The 17,154-nt window shown below is 40.5% G+C and overlaps 1 protein-coding gene across 1 annotated transcript in view; it reads right to left on the reverse strand.

Moving 5' to 3' along the window:
- Positions 1-290: 290 nt before the first annotated feature.
- Positions 291-17,154, reverse strand: part of brf1b (BRF1 RNA polymerase III transcription initiation factor subunit b) — a 70,951-nt gene continuing 54,087 nt past the window's right edge. Inside the window, 3 exon segments of the mRNA XM_059513630.1 lie at positions 291-723; positions 1,097-1,277; positions 3,803-3,854. Of these exon segments, the coding sequence (XP_059369613.1) occupies positions 686-723; positions 1,097-1,277; positions 3,803-3,854 (271 nt within the window). The 3' untranslated portion in view covers positions 291-685.

The following is a 17,154-nucleotide window of genomic DNA, read 5'->3' on the forward strand; positions in this document are numbered from 1 at the left end:
GTGAATTTATTTACATACAGATTAAAATATTTTGCTTTCACTGTGTACTCTGAAATCCACATTTGATGATCTAATAAAAACAGTTAAAAAAATGATGGTCATAACATACAGTAGCTGTACAATTCATTAATATTGATCATAATCCAACACAGGAATATTTACCTTTTCATGGAATTAGGAAATATAATAATATACAATATAACATACAGACATATCATAAAATAGCTCAAAATAAAAAGTGAAAATGCAAAATTTTTCATTTACACAGCTTCCTACTATGTATTTACAATTAATGTTTTACAGCAAAGGTACATGTACAACAAACTGTTATTATATTGTCCCACAATGCATTTGATATTGTTTGCTATCTCTGAGATACTCAGGAAACTACTTTAGAGATTCCTGTCTCTTAAACTTTTAGTGTAACACCAGCAAAGTGCTAAAATGGTTTAAAGTTCTTCATTCTAAAGCTGTGAGCCACCTTCTCCCATTGTAGCTCATTCGTCACCCAGATGCTGCAGTTTAACTCATATAGTCATTGTGAGGGAGAATGACCTTTTGTAAACATGCAGCATATTATATGTATTTTAAATGTGCCTTAAATTCCCCTCTCCTTGTCATAGGGAGTAATAGAAGTGGATTGAAGGATGAGAAGAAGTTCAGGGATCAGATGATAGGTTGCACTCTAAAATACCTCCTCTTCTTCAGCTTCACATCTGTAGTCTGTAAAGAGAAAGGCTGTGATGAATTCTGTCACTTCTGGATACAAGTTGAAAAAAGAGAATGCTAAAGATTAGATCAAATTACATTGGTAGCCAGCTACTAGGACACTACTGTGATAAGCAACTATTTGTAGATGTACTGTATGACTTGCAGAGGAGCAGAGATAGGAGCAGTTTATCAAGATGATGAACACTTCAAATGCAGTCTTCCACGAGTGCTAGAGAGTTACAGCTCACTTAGCATTACGCGATTTGTCAAAATGAAGAGCCAGACCTTGGAACTAATCTAGGAAGCTCTTGATCATTGAACCCTTGAGCCGTGACTTCATTATCCTTGTCAGCGACACGATTACAATCTGATGTGACATACTGACCATTTCCACCTATCAGCTCCATGGTGCTAATGCAAGACTCCTCTGCCTCTTCCTCATTCTCTTCCTCCTCAGCGGGTTCCTCATATGCCACAGGGCCAATTTTCAACACTGGGGGAGGGGTGGGGGCCGGAGGGGGCTCTGGGGTTGCAGGAGGCAACATCATGGTAATGCTAGGAGTGACCTGAAATAAATAATGTTTCAGAACAATAAGAGACAATAGATCTGCATAGAAACTAACAATGTTTCCCTGAAATTCTACTGTCAGATATAAATCATTGTGCTTATGTCGGTGATTACAATTCAAATCTAGTCAGCAGTGTGTCTTGATCCCATGTTAAATCAATGTGCTCATGTGGGAAATGCAGGGTTGAATCTGGTTGGAACAGGTTCCGAGTTCCTATTTCTCCCAAATAATTTCTACAATAATGTTCATTCTTAGTCATAGTGTAATGGATAAAATATGTGCATCTAACTTATTAAATCTGCTCGTATGTATAATAAAGGTTTGAATCTGGCCTACAAGAAGTCCCAATCCCATTTCCATACTTTATCCTGATTAATTTCCATATTAATTTAAATGCAAATTTTAGTGAGCACCATAGTGTAGTGGCTAGCATACGTGCATCTGACATGTTAAATCATAGCGCTCATGTGGGAAATGCAGGTTTGAACCTGGTTTACAGCAAGTTCCAAGCCCATTGCCTGTGTTTCCCAAATAAGTTCTACCTCATCCTGTATAATTTCCATATTATATCAATTTAAATGCTATTTTTTAGTCAGCACTATAGTGTAGAGGCTAACATACATGCATTTGACATGTTGAATCTTGGTGCTCATGTGAGAAATGCAGGTTTGAATCTGGCCTGCAACAATTCCTAATCCCCTTTTCACAAATATTTTCTATAATAATGCTTAATACTGATACTTACTCTGTCCCATAGTGTATTGGCTAGCATTAGTGAATCTGACAAATTGAATAATGGTGCTCATGTGAGAAATGCAGGTTTGAATCTGGCCTGCAACAACTCCTAATCCCCTTTTCACAAATATTTTCTATAATAATGTTCAATACTGATTCTTACTTTGCCCCATAGTGAATGAATCACAGTGCTCATGTGGGAAATGCTGGATTCTCTCTTGCCTTGAACGTGCGCTGATTCCCCTCCCCCTCTTTTCTCCATAATAATTTCCTGTCATTTTCTACTATCTGTCCAATAAAATTAAAAAAACGAGTGATTCTACACAGTTGAGGAAAAAACAGATTAAATCGCAAAGAACCAGCCCAAGTGAATCAGGGCTGCATTTCCAAGCAGGCATCTGTGTAAGGAAGTACAGCTTAGGGGAAGCATAGGCCTAAATCAATTATCATGTTGTGAAAAATGGAGGAAGAGCATGAAAGTCTCAGTGTTAATTATAGCACAGACTTGCCGCTGTATTGTGAGGCCGCTCTTCAGGCAGTGCCAGTTAAGGGGAAACAGCAGCAGCAGGATTCTTGTAATAGGGGCTGCCAAGCTTGGCAAATGCCTAGAAGACACCCTGCAGCTCACCTGTGGGTAACACCCAGAGTGAGTAATCCGGGCTGGGATCACAGAGATAAGCAGAGGCCTAATGACTATAGAATCTGGGCTGGGGCATTAATGATCTCATTAGGAAGAAGAAAATTACGAAAAAGATAAAATATAATATTCCAGCAGTTTTCTGTTTAGTACATTCTATGTTTTTTTTACGACATCTGAACTAAGACCTCTAATGCATGTCTCAAGCACTGCATGAATGCTCTGCTTGTTCTCGTTTTGTGAGAAAAAAGGGCGAACAGCTAATGTTTCTTTGTTAATAATGACTCTCCTCTGAATCTCTCTGAGAAAGGCACAATACATTATATAAAACTGATTTAGTTCAGAACATCTTGGCAGCAATCTGGTTGAGACAGCGGGGGGCTTCATTGCGAGAGCAAAGTTGACCCCTGCAATCATATTGTGCGTGATTTTCCCCCCACAACAGCTATTTTGTCTATTTGTACATGCACTTCAGGCCACACTGCTGTTTATTTAAGACTAGCTATTTTGAACAGAGACACTGAGACCAAGCGAGCACACAAGCAATCCATCAAATGTTGTGCCTTGAACATTATCACAAATATAGACTTTCAATTCAATGTATACGCCATATTTACCTTGTATTGTGAAATATGCTGGTTCGCTATTTACTGCCATGATATTTAGCTATGAAGTTTTTGATTATCGTGATGGATTTACAACTGAAGTCGAGCAGGTTTAGCCAACTGAATTTGATTTGACCTCGATTAACCTAAATTAGGTCAACAAGAAAACAGACCACAAACAGTTCTGCACTGGGATGCCATTCAGTAATCATATTAGATCTTCGGTTATGAAATAAGGTGCATAGTAAAATAATTGTTTTTTTTTATGTCCAAGGCTGTTCAAAATGAATTGGTAGCAACAAGAATAACTATGGTTTGTGACGACAGGTGTTTTGTGTGAATTATTGGCTGAAATCATCAAATTTCAAACCAAACATTTAAAATTATCACATATTAAATTTATAAAATTCAATTTTGCATATTGTTGGGCCAACTAACATTGAAACATTTTTAATCACAAAAATATATTTTAGTAATGTTGGATTACCACTTGATATCCAATGTAAAATAAATGTTTTAAAATAATAAGTAATAATACAAGGCACTGTGGATGCTGTTCTCTTCTTCTTGGGTGCGGACAATATTAAGGGACGGAGTCTAAAGAAAGTAAAGCAGAAAGAATAAAATAATTATTTTGTGAATCTTCATTGGCCTCAACCTTCTTCAGAGCAGCTTATACATTGACATAAGAGCTCATACCCGGCCTAATTTTTCTTCTAAAAATTTGATATATGAAGCATACTTCCTGCCCCCTCTTTACTCCCACCCCACAGCAGATTACTGAGGCATATCTAAAGCAATAGATTCACACTGAGACCTGCACTTCTGGGGCTAAATAAGCCCTGTGGCACTGATGAAATGCTTAGCTTACACTTCCCGGCGACTGGATTTAAACATCAAACACCAGCACTATTTTTGGCTATGACAGACCAGTATAAAACATTAATTAGTTTGATGGGGGAAGGCGAGAGAGGAAAAAGGGAACTTTCTGAAATTAGAATGACCTTGATCTGGCTTCATGTTAGTTAGAATAAATAAATAAGTTATTTAAAGGGATAGTTCATCCGAAAATTTAAATTGTGTCTTTAATTACTCACCCTTTATGACATTCCAAACCTGTAAGACCTTCATTCATCCTCTGAACACAAATGAAGATATATGGAATGAAATCAGAGAGCTTTTTGTCCTGCATAGGCAGCCACATTAAAGTCATTATTTTTGTTTTCTTTGGGCACAAAATGTATTCTTATAGCTTCAAAAAATCAAGGCTGTATCACTGATTTCACAAAGGCTATTCTGATTATGTCCTACTACCTTTCTGGGCCTTAAACATGGTAATTGCGTTGTTGTCTATGCAGGGTCAGAAAGCTCTCTGTTTTCACCAAAAATATCTTAATTTGTGTTCTGAAGATGATATACTATACGTCACTACAAAGAATCCAAGATGGCGGCATGTATGGTCTGGTGTGTTTGTCCTCTTATCTTTACTCATTTGTTTGCTTTTATGCTCATATATGGAGTAAAATTTTTAGCAGATTCTATGATTGAGCTCTTTGGTTTTTAGATAAAATAATTTTTATTGGATTATGGACTACTTTGCTGTAGAAAAGCTTCCATCTCCAGGCTCTACTTGGATCCTGAGGCCCTGTTAGCCTCTCTAGACCTTAGCAGCCCAGCTACCATTTCTAGGCTCCAGGCCCTAGCAGCCCAGTTTCCATCTTCAGGCTTTATTTGGATCCTGAGGCTTTGTTAGCCTCTCCAGGCCCTAGCAGCCCAGCTACCATCTCTAGGCTCCAGGCCCTAGTAGCCCAGCTACCGTCTCTAGGCTCTGTTTGGATCCTGAGGCCCTGCTAGCCTTTCCAGGCTTTACTTGGATCTTGAGGTTCTGCTAGCTTCGCTAGGCCCTAGCAGCCCAGCTAACATCTCCAGGCTCTGCGTGGATCCTAAAGCCCTGTCAGTTCCTCCTGGTTTTGCTAACATCTTCTGCTAACATGGCTCTTCTCTTAATGCTGCTTTGTTCATTGTTTGTGCAGAATCTAAGATCAAGTGATTTATACTGGGTGAGTACATCTTACAACATTTCACACCCAAAATGGATCTGCTTAGAATTTGGGTGAATTTAACAGATGCAGATATTGTTGTGCTATCTGAAACCTGGCTGACAAAATCAATCACTGATATGGATATTGGAATGGGTGGTTATAACGTGTTTCATGCTGACAGACATAGGAAGGGTGGTGGGGTTGCTATTTATGTCAAATCTAAATTTAATGTGAAGTTAGTCTATTCAGAATCAATCGGTAAGCAGCTGGAATTTTTGGCAGTGAAGGTGGAGTTGGCCAAGGGCCCTTATGTTACTGTTGTTGGGTGTTATAGGCCTCCTTCTGCCCTGAGTACTGCATTGCAGACTCTTATTCAACTCTTATCCAGATTGGACTACTCTGAAATTATTTTAGCAGGTGATCTAAACTGGGACTGGCTGAAACCTTGTTCAGAAGTCATTTTGTGATTCTGTCAATTTTACACAGTTAATCAATTCTCCCACTGTCACAGTGTCTGGGTTGTGTTCCCTGGGTTTCCACTAGGTGTCCTCCTTTCTCACGGTGTCTGTCACCTTATCACTTCCTATTCCCTTATTTGGTCACCTTCCTCCTGTTGAGTAATTGATTGTTCCCCACCTGTCTCCTGTTCCCTCATTATCCTTCTGTGTATTTATACCCGGTCTGTCTGAGTCTGTGTTACGGAGTCCTTGTTTAATGTCTTATGATTATTCATGTCCGTCAAATCAGTCTTGCCCTTGCCTTGTCTTCTTGTCTTGTTTTCATGTTTGGATTATGTTTGGTTTTGACCCCTGCCTGGACTGTTTACCCCTTTGGATTACCCTTTAATAAATGACCTACCTGCATTTGGTTCTCTCTCCGTGTTTCCAGTAACACCGATCGTGACAGAAGGACTCTGTCATTTTAGGAACCAGCGGTATGTCGTTTTTCCGTTCCCCAGCCAAGATGGCGGAGCGGCGAGCCAAGTATCTTAGGTTGACCGCCCTCCGCCAAGAGGGAAATGAAGTGGGTGCCCTGGCTCAGGTGTTCTGGTCCCTGGCCGAGGGCATGGGCTACAACAATGGCGGGCTGGATGATCCAGTGTCTCAGGAGGAGATGGCGCAGTTAGAGACACTGGAATTCTGGGAATTCGTGCGCTACCTGCAGCATCGGCTTCGGTGGGATGCCCCAGCCACTCCTGTCTCTTCCGGCGGGGTGGTCGTCAGCCCAGCACCACTGCCCAGAATGGCAACCAGCCAAGCGCCACAGCACAAGATGGCCGTTAACCCAGCGCCAATGCCCAAATTGGCCACCGTTCCAGCGCCACAGCCCAAGATGGCCGCCAGCCCAGCACCAATGCCCAAATTGGCCACAGGTTCAGCGCCACAGCCCAGGATGGCCGTCAGCCCAGCGCCACAGCACAAGATGGCCGTCAGTCCAGCGCCACAGCACAAGATGGCCGCTAACCCAGCGCCAATGCCCAAATTGGCCACCGGTCCAGCGCTACAGTACAAGATGGCTGCCAGTCCAGCGCCACAACCCAAGATGGCCGCCAGCCCAGCACCACAGTACAAGATGGCCGCCTGTCCAGCGCCACAACCCAAGAGGGCCGCCAGCCCAGCACCACAGTACAAGATGGCTGCCTGTCCAGAGTCATGGCCCAAGATGGCTGTTTGCCTAGCGCTGCTGCACAGGATGAGAGTCACAGCTGACCCTTTGGAGTCGAGTCAGGTGCCAGTGAACTCTCCAGAGTCGAGTCAGGTGCCAGTGAACTCTCCAGAGTCGAGTCAGGTTCCCGTTGACCCTCCAGAGTCGAGTCAGGTTCCCGTTGACCCTCCAGAGTCGAGTCAGGTTCCCGTTGACCCTCCAGAGTCGAGTCAGGTTCCCGTTGACCCTCCAGAGTCGAGTCAGGTTCCCGTTGACCCTCCAGAGTCGAGTCAGGTTCCCGTTGACCCTCCAGAGTCGAGTCAGGTTCCCGTTGACCCTCCAGAGTCGAGTCAGGTTCCCGTTGACCCTCCGCTGTCAGGGCTAGGTACCATGGACTTTCCAGAGTCAAGTCAAGTCAAGGTGATCTTCAAGGACTGAGTCAAGTCACCGGTGATCTTCAAGGACTGAGTCAAGTCACCGGTGATCTTCAAGGACTGAGTCAAGTCACCGGTGATCTTCAAGGACAGAGTCAAGTCACCGGTGATCTTCAAGGACTGAGTCAAGTCACCGGTGATCTTCAAGGACTGAGTCAAGTCACCGGTGATCTTCAAGGACTGAGTCAAGTCACCTCTGATCTTCAAGGACTGAGTCAAGTCACCTCTGATCTTCAAGGACTGAGTCAAGTCACCTCTGATCTTCAAGGACTGAGTCAAGTCACCTCTGATCTTCAAGGACTGAGTCAAGTCACCTCTGATCTTCAAGGACTGTGTCAAGTCACCTCTGATCTTCAAGGACTGTGTCAAGTCACCTCTGATCTTCAAGGACTGAGTCAAGTCACCTCTGATCTTCATGAACAAGGGCAAGTCACCTCTGATCTTCATGAGCAGTGTCAGGCCAGCACCGATCTTCATGAGCAGTGTCAGGCCAGCACCGATCTTCTGGAGGCCAGTAAGGACACCAGGGGATTACCAGAGTTTCGTCGTCCCGTTGGTCCAGCCGCACGGAGGTCTGCTCCGCCTTGGGGGGCTCTGGTCCTGACCACATGGCTGTGGTGGTCTTCTGCTCCGCCCTGGGGGCCTTCCGCCCTGACCACACGGTTGTGGGGGTCTTCCGCTCCCTCCATCCCTCCCCCTGAACCTCCTCCGGTCCTCCTCCCTCCTGGTCTCCCTGTTTTGTGTTTTCAATTCTGGTGCCTGTTCCCCATGTTTTTTTTGTTTTCTTTTTTTGTGTTTTTTGCAATGACCTAAGTGACTATTGTGTTGTTGCTGCTGTAAGGAATACTAAGATGCCTAAATGTAAACCTCGCGTAATATGTAAGAGGAATCTCAAAAAAATTAATGAACAGGGCTTTTGCCATGATTTGTTTAATTGTGATTGGAGTAGAATAGAGCTGATTCTCAATGTGGAGTCAGCCTGGATCTTTTTGCGGGATAGTTTTTTGCAAGTAATAAATAGACACGCCCCACTAAAGAGATTCAGAGTTTAGGGGTGGGACAATCCCTGGTTTTCCTCTGAGCTTGGAGATATTCTTCATGATCGCAATTTAGCTTGGGCCAAAGCAAGAAAAATGGGCTCTTCATCTGATTGGCTTGTTTTTAGGCAGTTAAGCAATAAATGTTCTTCTTTTATTAAGAAAGCAAAATCTGACTTTTATCTGTCAGCCACTACTAACACCTTAAATGATCCCAGCAAATTTTGGAGGCTATAAAATTACTTTCTTTAAACAAAGATAGTATTAATGTTCCTTCTTTTATTAAGAAAGAGTTTGTAGTAGTTCATGACAAGCTGGAGATATTGAACCATTTTAATGAGCATTTTATTCAGTCTGGTTCTTTGTTTGACACTGCTTGTCCTTACACTGTGACACCTTGTAGAGATGTACCAGTCTCTACAAGTGTCTTCAATCTCACTCCATTCTTAGTGGCTGACGTTCAAAAAGCCCTAAAAGGGCTGGCTCCTGAAAAACATCCAGGACCTGATCTTATAGAGCCCTACTTCTTAAAAATAGCTGCTGATTGTGTAGCACAGCCTCTAACGTACCTTTTTAATCTTACTTTAGAGAGCAATACTATTCCCAAAATATGGAAATCTGCATTTGTTTGTCCACTATTGAAAGGGGGGTGACCCGGCAAATTTAAATAATTACAGGCCAATTTCTAATTTGTCTGTTTTGGCCAAAACGCTTGAATCCCTGGTGAGTGATCAGATGAAAGACTGCATGTACAGGACATTTTATCCCCAGTTCAGTCAGGTTTTAGAAAAAACATACCATCACAGCTGCAATGAAGGTGATAAATGACATCTCTGTTGCTCGTGACAAGAAGCAGCACTGTGCATCACTTTTTATTGGTTTGTCAAAAGTTTTTGACACTGTTGATCATGATGTTTTAAAGATTAGGCTTCTTAATTCGGGGTTTTCAGAGAATACTGTCTCTTGTTTCTAAAACTATCTTAGTGACAGAACCCAGTGCATTTAGTATGATGGTGTTCAATCTGGTATTTTACCAATCCTTAAAGGGGTTCCACAAGGCTCTGTGTTAGGCCCTCTTTTATTTACTATTTATATAAATAACCTTAGTCGGCATGTGTCTGATGCAAACTTTCATTTTTATGCAGATGACACAGTTATTTACTGTTGTGCACCCTCTCTTAAACAAGCCATTGCACATTTACAGAATGCCTTCACTGTGGTCCAAAACCCGTTGCTACAGCTGAAACTTGTGCTCAATGCAGAAAAAACCAAATGTATGCTCTTCACGGGCCCTCGGAATAGACCACTGAATGTTCCCTCAGAGATTACTCTTGACGGACGTGAAATACAGACTGTTACAACTTATAAGTATCTTGGTATTGTTATTGATGATTGCCTATCATTTAAGCCTAATGTTCACTGTCTAGTGAGAAAGTTGAGGCTAAAATTGGGTCGAAATAAGCTGTGTTTTTCTTTTAATGTTAAAAAACAGTTAGTGGCATCCACTTTTTTATCTGTGCTGGACTATGGTGATATATTATATATGCATTCTTCTGCTCAATGCCTTCAGATGATTGACGCAGCCTATCATGCATCGCTGAGATATATTACTAATTGTAAAGCTCGCAGCCACCACTGTGAGCTGTACTCTCGTGTAGGGTGGTCTGCTCTGGCCACACGGAGGCTTTGTCATTGGTACACATTTATATATAAGGCTATTCTTGGTGTGCTTCCATCCTATTTATGTTCACTTCTTATGAAAAAAAGTGCTGGTCATTTACTCTCTCCGTTCTCAGGCTGTTGTCTTGCTTTCTGTCCCACATGTCAGTACTGAGCTGGGTAAAAAGGCCTTTGTTTATTCTGCTTCTTTTACATGGAATTTGCTGCAGAACAACTTAAAACTTAGTAAATTGATTCCTTTGAGTGTTTTTAAGTTAAGAATGAGATGTTTTGAGTTGGACTCCCTCACATGTCAATGTTTTTAATTGAGATTTCATTGTAAGTGCATAATTGGCTTTCAAACTGTTTCTATTAATTTGTCTTTATTTTTATGTTTTTTTTGTGTGTCTTTGTACGTATGTAATGATGTGATGTAATTCAGATGCCTATCTTGGCCAGGTCTCCCTTGCAAAAGAGATTTTTAATCTCAATGGGCTTCCCCTGGTTAAATAAAGGATAAAAATAATTAAAAAAATAAAATAAAATAAAAATGACAATGGAATGACATGAGGTGGGTTATTAATGACAGACTTTTCATTTTAGGTGAACTATCCCTTTAAGTACAAAATAAATAGGATTATATTAATGTATGGTTATAATAATAATAATTAAATTATATAATACATTCAATTTCTTTAGCACAGTTCATAAATAAAAACTCCTTCACAAAGTAAATAAATAAACACACAAGAGGACAATTATATAATACATTTGATTTATATAGAACCTTTTATACATAAAATACAACACAAAGTGGTGGAAATAAATATAATAATTATTATCATTATTAAGAATTAAAAATAATAATTTAAATGTCAAATTTAAAAATATATATTTTCACCAGATTTAAAAAAAATCTGAATGCTTGGAGCTCGTCTTTTTTCAATGTGGACAAGTTTATAGATTTCCGGTCATAATAGCTAAAAGCAATTTGCCAGATCTCATACAGTACGGTTCACATTAAAAAAAATAGTGTGTGGTTTGTTGTCTAAGGTGCCTTTGAATGCCCAGAGTTCACCTGAATGTGCTAGAATGACTGTGCATAAAAACAGCATTATAACTGGAGAAGCATTTACACAATAATATGCAAAACAGCACTGACCATCTAAAACATTTAGGGCACTTTGACACCAATGATGATGCAAGCCCAAAATCCATACATTTTGGAAAGCTGTCCCAAGACAGACATGAATGGTGCAAACTGTCCATTATGTTATGTAGCATGTACATTTATTGTGTACTTGCAAAAGTATTGTTGAACACTGCATATGCAAAAGCAGCTTCACATAGTTTCAATATTGTCAAAAATACACAGAACAACCCACACAAATACACACTAACACAGGCATATAAACACAAAATAAAGTGCAGAAAAGCTGGGCAGCGACTGCGCCTCCCTGGTGAGATCTCCCTAAGGACTTCGTGAAATCACTTTCTTGGCCGATAAGGAAAAGTGCTGCTAATTAATCTGCTTAAGAAAGAGAGGAGGAGGACGAAAAGAGCGAGTGAGAGAGAAAATACATGCTGAGAAAGGGGCTTCCTTTGTGGTAACTCATTAGGAGTGGCGGCCTACATTAGCCATCTGCAGCATGCTGGCCAGACAGAGCCCAGTCGAATCTGTTCGGGCCAGATCTGCTCCATGCACCAGTGTCCTGGTCCTGGCACACATCCTCAGAATAACTCCAGCATTAGGATTATCCAACACATTACTGGAAAACACAATCACCCCTGAGCGGCCTCGCAGAGTGAATAGTCTTGGGAAGAGGCGCAGATCTACAACCGAAGTGTGACTAATACACTTACAAATCTTCAGCCATGGAAGTGAAATGGCCTCCAGTTAAATCTAGAGCACATATTGTGTATCGGATGCCTCTGCTTGCGGGGATTGAGAAACGTAAATAATCTTACAATACTGAATGCACCAGCTCAGCTGAAGTGAATGAGGATGCTGCTAAAAATGAGCCAGGCGGAAGACCTGCGCAGAAGGTTCAGAAATATTGTTTTTCCTCCTCCTAAGGCAAATCAAAGGCCCCAAAAAATCACTTTCTAAATCAAAAGTTCTTATTTTCCTGTAAAAAAATAAGATATTATGACCTTTTTTTCCAGAAGAAAAACATACCTGTATCTTGTTTTAAACATCAGCTCAACATGTTTTCATTTAAAGCTTAAATATTAAAAACAAGAAGAAATAAAAAGCTGTTTACCACAGGGGTAAGCAAAATAAACCTAATTAAAGATATATTCTCTGTAAACAAGTCTTCATTTCTTATATCGTTTTTCTGTGTGGAGTCAACTGAACTGTAACTGGGTCCTCAAAACACTACAGTAAAGTGCATCTGCTATAAAAGTAAAGCAATTACTGTTATTTACCTTGTTTTAAAGGTGCTAAGAGGGATGTTAGCCGCTTCACTAACTTCCGCTACTGAATTAGACCGCCAGCCTCTACAAGTCCTGTCCTCCAAACCCAATGTCAGCTAACCTGGCTGCTCAAAATGACTGACAGGCAGAGAATGCCTCAAAGTACTGGTCAGATACATTTGTTGCAGTTTACATGGGCTGCCCTGAGAATATCAGGCAGCTTTTAGTAATATCTGTCAGACATGACTCAGTATGTGTCCATGTTGCATTGATTTGTTGTACTTTCAACTTATTAATTTACTGTTTTTACTAATTAAAAAAGCTGCTTGGTTTAGAAGTAAGTGAAGTAAGCAGTGTTTACTGCATCACTACACTATTGACATATTGACAATGGAACAGTGAAAAATTCACTATATCACTATATATATATATATATATATATATATATATATATATATATATATATATATATATATATATATACTGTATGTAATGTGATCCTGCTATAAAATGGAAGATGTCAGAATACAGTGTTTTTGAAGAAGGCAGCCTATGAAGACAGCAGACTGCCAGGCAGCTCATCAAGATTTGGATCAGAGCCATTAACTCTCAATCTGATTCATATGTCAGACATTCTCGCTTGAACACAGACATACACTGGCTCCAGAGTACAGTGAGCACTGACCCTCCCATGGCCGCCTCTATAAATCACTGATGCAATTCATGATAGACCGTCTGCTCTTCTCTAAACACATTACAATCAGCTGGCTCGGCTCACGGGCGGCACTGAGGCCCTTTAACCGCGCAGAATTAACAGCCTAAACTCCAGTGTCAGATGGGAAAAACACTGTAAACACATCCAATTATTCTTCAAGAGCTCTTTTATGCATTTAATAGCAGGCATCTGCAGCCCAAAGATGAAAGATCAGTGAGCGGAAGAGAAGGAGAAAGAGAGAGAGAATGCAAGAAACAACAGAGAACAGGGCCATTCAGATATGTGTATCTCGAGGACAAGCTCTAAATATGACTGTTGAACTCTGGTCTTCTCTGTCTCTGTTTCCTCAGCGCTGACCCTTCATGCCCGGCAGGGGCTGACCACATCACAACCCAATCCCCCATAAGCCTCCTGAGTGCCACACTCACATATTACACACATGATTGAGAGTGACACTGAGCTGAACGGCCTCTAGCATGTGACCTGGACCGCTGGGAACCACGAGGGTCCTGTGTGTGTTTGGATGTTACAGGTCAAAATGTGGGTCTTGAATAAGCACACATTCAGTATTGTGTGTGCATACTCTGAAAAGTGAAAGGTAAGTGACTGATGATTTCAGTAGGTATGTGTTTGCTCTGTGAGCTAAGTGTGAATTACAGTGGAGTGAGATGCAGTAGTGTTTGCTAATGCACCTTGCTGGGCAATTTGTCTGCCAAAAACAGGGGTCACGTTAAGGCCACAAACCAAATATGTAAGACATGAGAATGTGAACAAGGTTGACTGAAGTTGAATGAATGAAGTCTTTTTGTTTAAATTAAGCTCCCGTTTTTGTATGATGTGTCTTATTAGTATGAATTAGCGCATTGTGAATACAAATTTGGTTACCGACATGGGTCTAGATTCTCTGAACATTGAGACACTGATGCCTGAGCATTAAAATATCACTGTGACTTATCAGCATCATCGCTGTAAACCACTGTTCGAAGGACTGGGTTGGGTAAGATTTAGTAATGTTTCTTGAGTCTCTTTTGCTCACCAAGGCTGCATTTATTTGATCAAAAATACAGTAAAAACAGTAATGTTGTAAAACATTATTAAAATTTAAAATAACAGTTTTCTACTTTAATACATCTTAAAATGTAATTCCTGGCAAAACTGAATTTTCAGCTTCATTACTCCAGTATTCAGTGCCACATGATCCACATTTTGTGATGAGTGGGGCGGGGCCAAGAGCCATGGGAATGGAGCGAGGCCGGTGAAGTAACTGATAATGAGCGACACCTGCACCTCTCACCGGTCTCGAGTCCCACGGAGGAGCTCCGGAAGGATAAACTGAGGTGTAACGAAAGAGAGAGAGGACCAGGCCTGGATTTTATTTTGTGTTTCGGTTATGTTTGTGCGCGACAGCCCCTCGCAGATGACTGTTTTTTGTGTGTATTTTGTTATTAAAGTTTTATTTAAATGTACGCTGGTTCCCATTTTTAGAATTTTGTAGGAGTGAACATACAGACTGTGCTACAACAACATCTTTTATGTCAGGCTAAGAGATATATATATATATATATATATATATATATATATACTGTAGCTAAAGTAAGACTTTGGTCACCACTGACAGCGTTGACTGGCATTTTAAGTCTTCAGTGTTTATTCTGACATCCTCATTTACATACAAAATTGAAATGATGACTCTGATAATGTCAGAACTACATCTGAGACAAAGATATCATGAAGACGATTAATCAGTCTGCATGTGTAAACCAAAGCTTCCAATTTTGCCCTAAGACTAAAGATTATTATGATCTCTGAAATATCTTTTAAATCCCAACGTGCACCCAGCTTAAAACAAACTTAAAAGAGGATGATCTTTTAGCAGGACTTTTAACAGCTGAATCTGACTTAAATATGACAGAACACAAGGTTCAGTTTAATATACTGAGTAATGCATTTCATTAAATTGAGAAAAGTCTAACCTAACAAATCTATAGTGACTAAACACTGCAGATATACTATCTTCAGATATACTTTACATAGGATGTCTGAGGTACATTCACAGACTGCAACATCAGGTAGCATCTGTGCATTGCTTCCCCCTCACAGGATTTTCACAGGTGCCTGGCACCAGGCAAAAGTGTGAAGTCAAAATCGGTACATCTGCAGAACAGAACTGTGACATCTTAACTGAAAGTAAATCACCAGAAACAGATGGATGACCTGCATTATTGAACAGAGTGCTACATTTTGGATGTCCCTCTCGTGACCTATCAGGAGGAGGTAAAAATGGGCCAATCCACAGGTCAGACGGGGTGCCCTCAGGGCCGAATGGGTGAAGCTGCCAGTCTTTACACCCCCCTACCCGGCAGCCCGCTGCCGCCCTGGGCCAGTTGGTGAATGAGCTGGCTAATGGAGCGAATTCATGCAAGACAAATTTGCCCACTTAACAATCAATCCCAACACTGCTCTGTCATCAATAATTTCCTAGGATCTCCCAGGACTCTTCCAAAGGCAGAATGACGCACTGATGAAAACACCATCAGGTCTGTGAGAGATAAAGCTTTCAAGAAATGAGCAAGCAAACAAAAGCATATAGAGTTCTTTAGTGTGCAGTCCAAATCATGTTTCCATAAAAATATAAACATAACTGAACATGGTTGGACTTGATAATTTGATTAATGTAATAGATTAAATATTATAGTTAATTCTATTCTTAATGCATATTATAATGTTATAATAAGTACACTTATAAATATATAACAAAGTTATAATCATAAATACGAATGCATATCAATGCATGAATCATTAAAATCCATAACTAAATTGAATGAGGTGGATGAGGATGAGGTGCAACCACAAATACAAAACTATAGCCATACATTTTATATTAAAATGCTTGCTTGAAAACCATAAACAGCCTACAGTGATGCTGACAAACCATTTGATTAGGTGGAAGACTGTTTTATTATGATTATTAATATGATGATTATTAATAAAAGTATATACTGAACATTGATTTCTATAATCATGCCACCGAATGGCCTACTTAATCTAGAATCAATTTAATGCACAGCCTCATGGCTTTTTGCTTCTAGTCTAAATTTGTACAGTTGTTTCCTCATTTTCTAGCTACATATATGTAATTCTAGCAGCAAAGTATATGTATTTGAGTACCAAAGCTAACAGTCTATTCACATATGGGTTATATAACACATTGAAGGCTGTAGGGCGGAAATCAAACACTTCCACTATTACTGATGTGTTCTTATGGGCTTTGTAGCTAGGCAACACATTTAAACGGCTCTTAGTGTGTTCTCGTTTAAAAAAAAAAAAAGCTGGCCCAGACTCAGCCATTTCAGAGGGAGCACTTCTGCTCCGCTGGGCCCATATGCCAGTCTGTCAATAATGCATGTCGATGAAATCTGACAGGGGGAAGTAATATTTCTGTTGAGCCAATATCACACGGCAGCTGGCTTTGTGTAAATAAATCTGAGGGGGGAGAAAAGTGTAATGGGTGGAGGCTCTCCACCAGCTTTGGGTGCCAGTACGCAGCTGTAATCCCTGCTTTTCAGCTGGGGGTATAAGTGTTTAAGTTGTAGGGGCAGTCGGAAAGCAGATTGAGGGAAAGGTCTAAACATAAAATGCTAATATTCATAAATAATTAAAAATTAATTAGCTAAAATATAGATTACTCCATCCCTTTTGCATTTATTCATGCTTAAAACGAATTTAAACCAGTATTACGATTTCAAAAATAGCTTTAAGCAGAATGAGAAATGTGAAGGTGAAGGATAGAAAGAAGGTAAACAAAACATCAGGCAATGGTGTTCAAACCAGTGTCTAAACTACTTTACGGCTAGTCTGCAATGACCTATAATAGCCAAACACACTATTACCTCTTTGGGAGTGGACCTCATTCCACCTCAAAGTGGTTGCACAGCTAGAAAAATATCA

Source organism: Carassius carassius, chromosome 27 (genome assembly GCF_963082965.1).
Source record: "Carassius carassius chromosome 27, fCarCar2.1, whole genome shotgun sequence".
Lineage (NCBI taxonomy): Eukaryota > Metazoa > Chordata > Actinopteri > Cypriniformes > Cyprinidae > Carassius > Carassius carassius.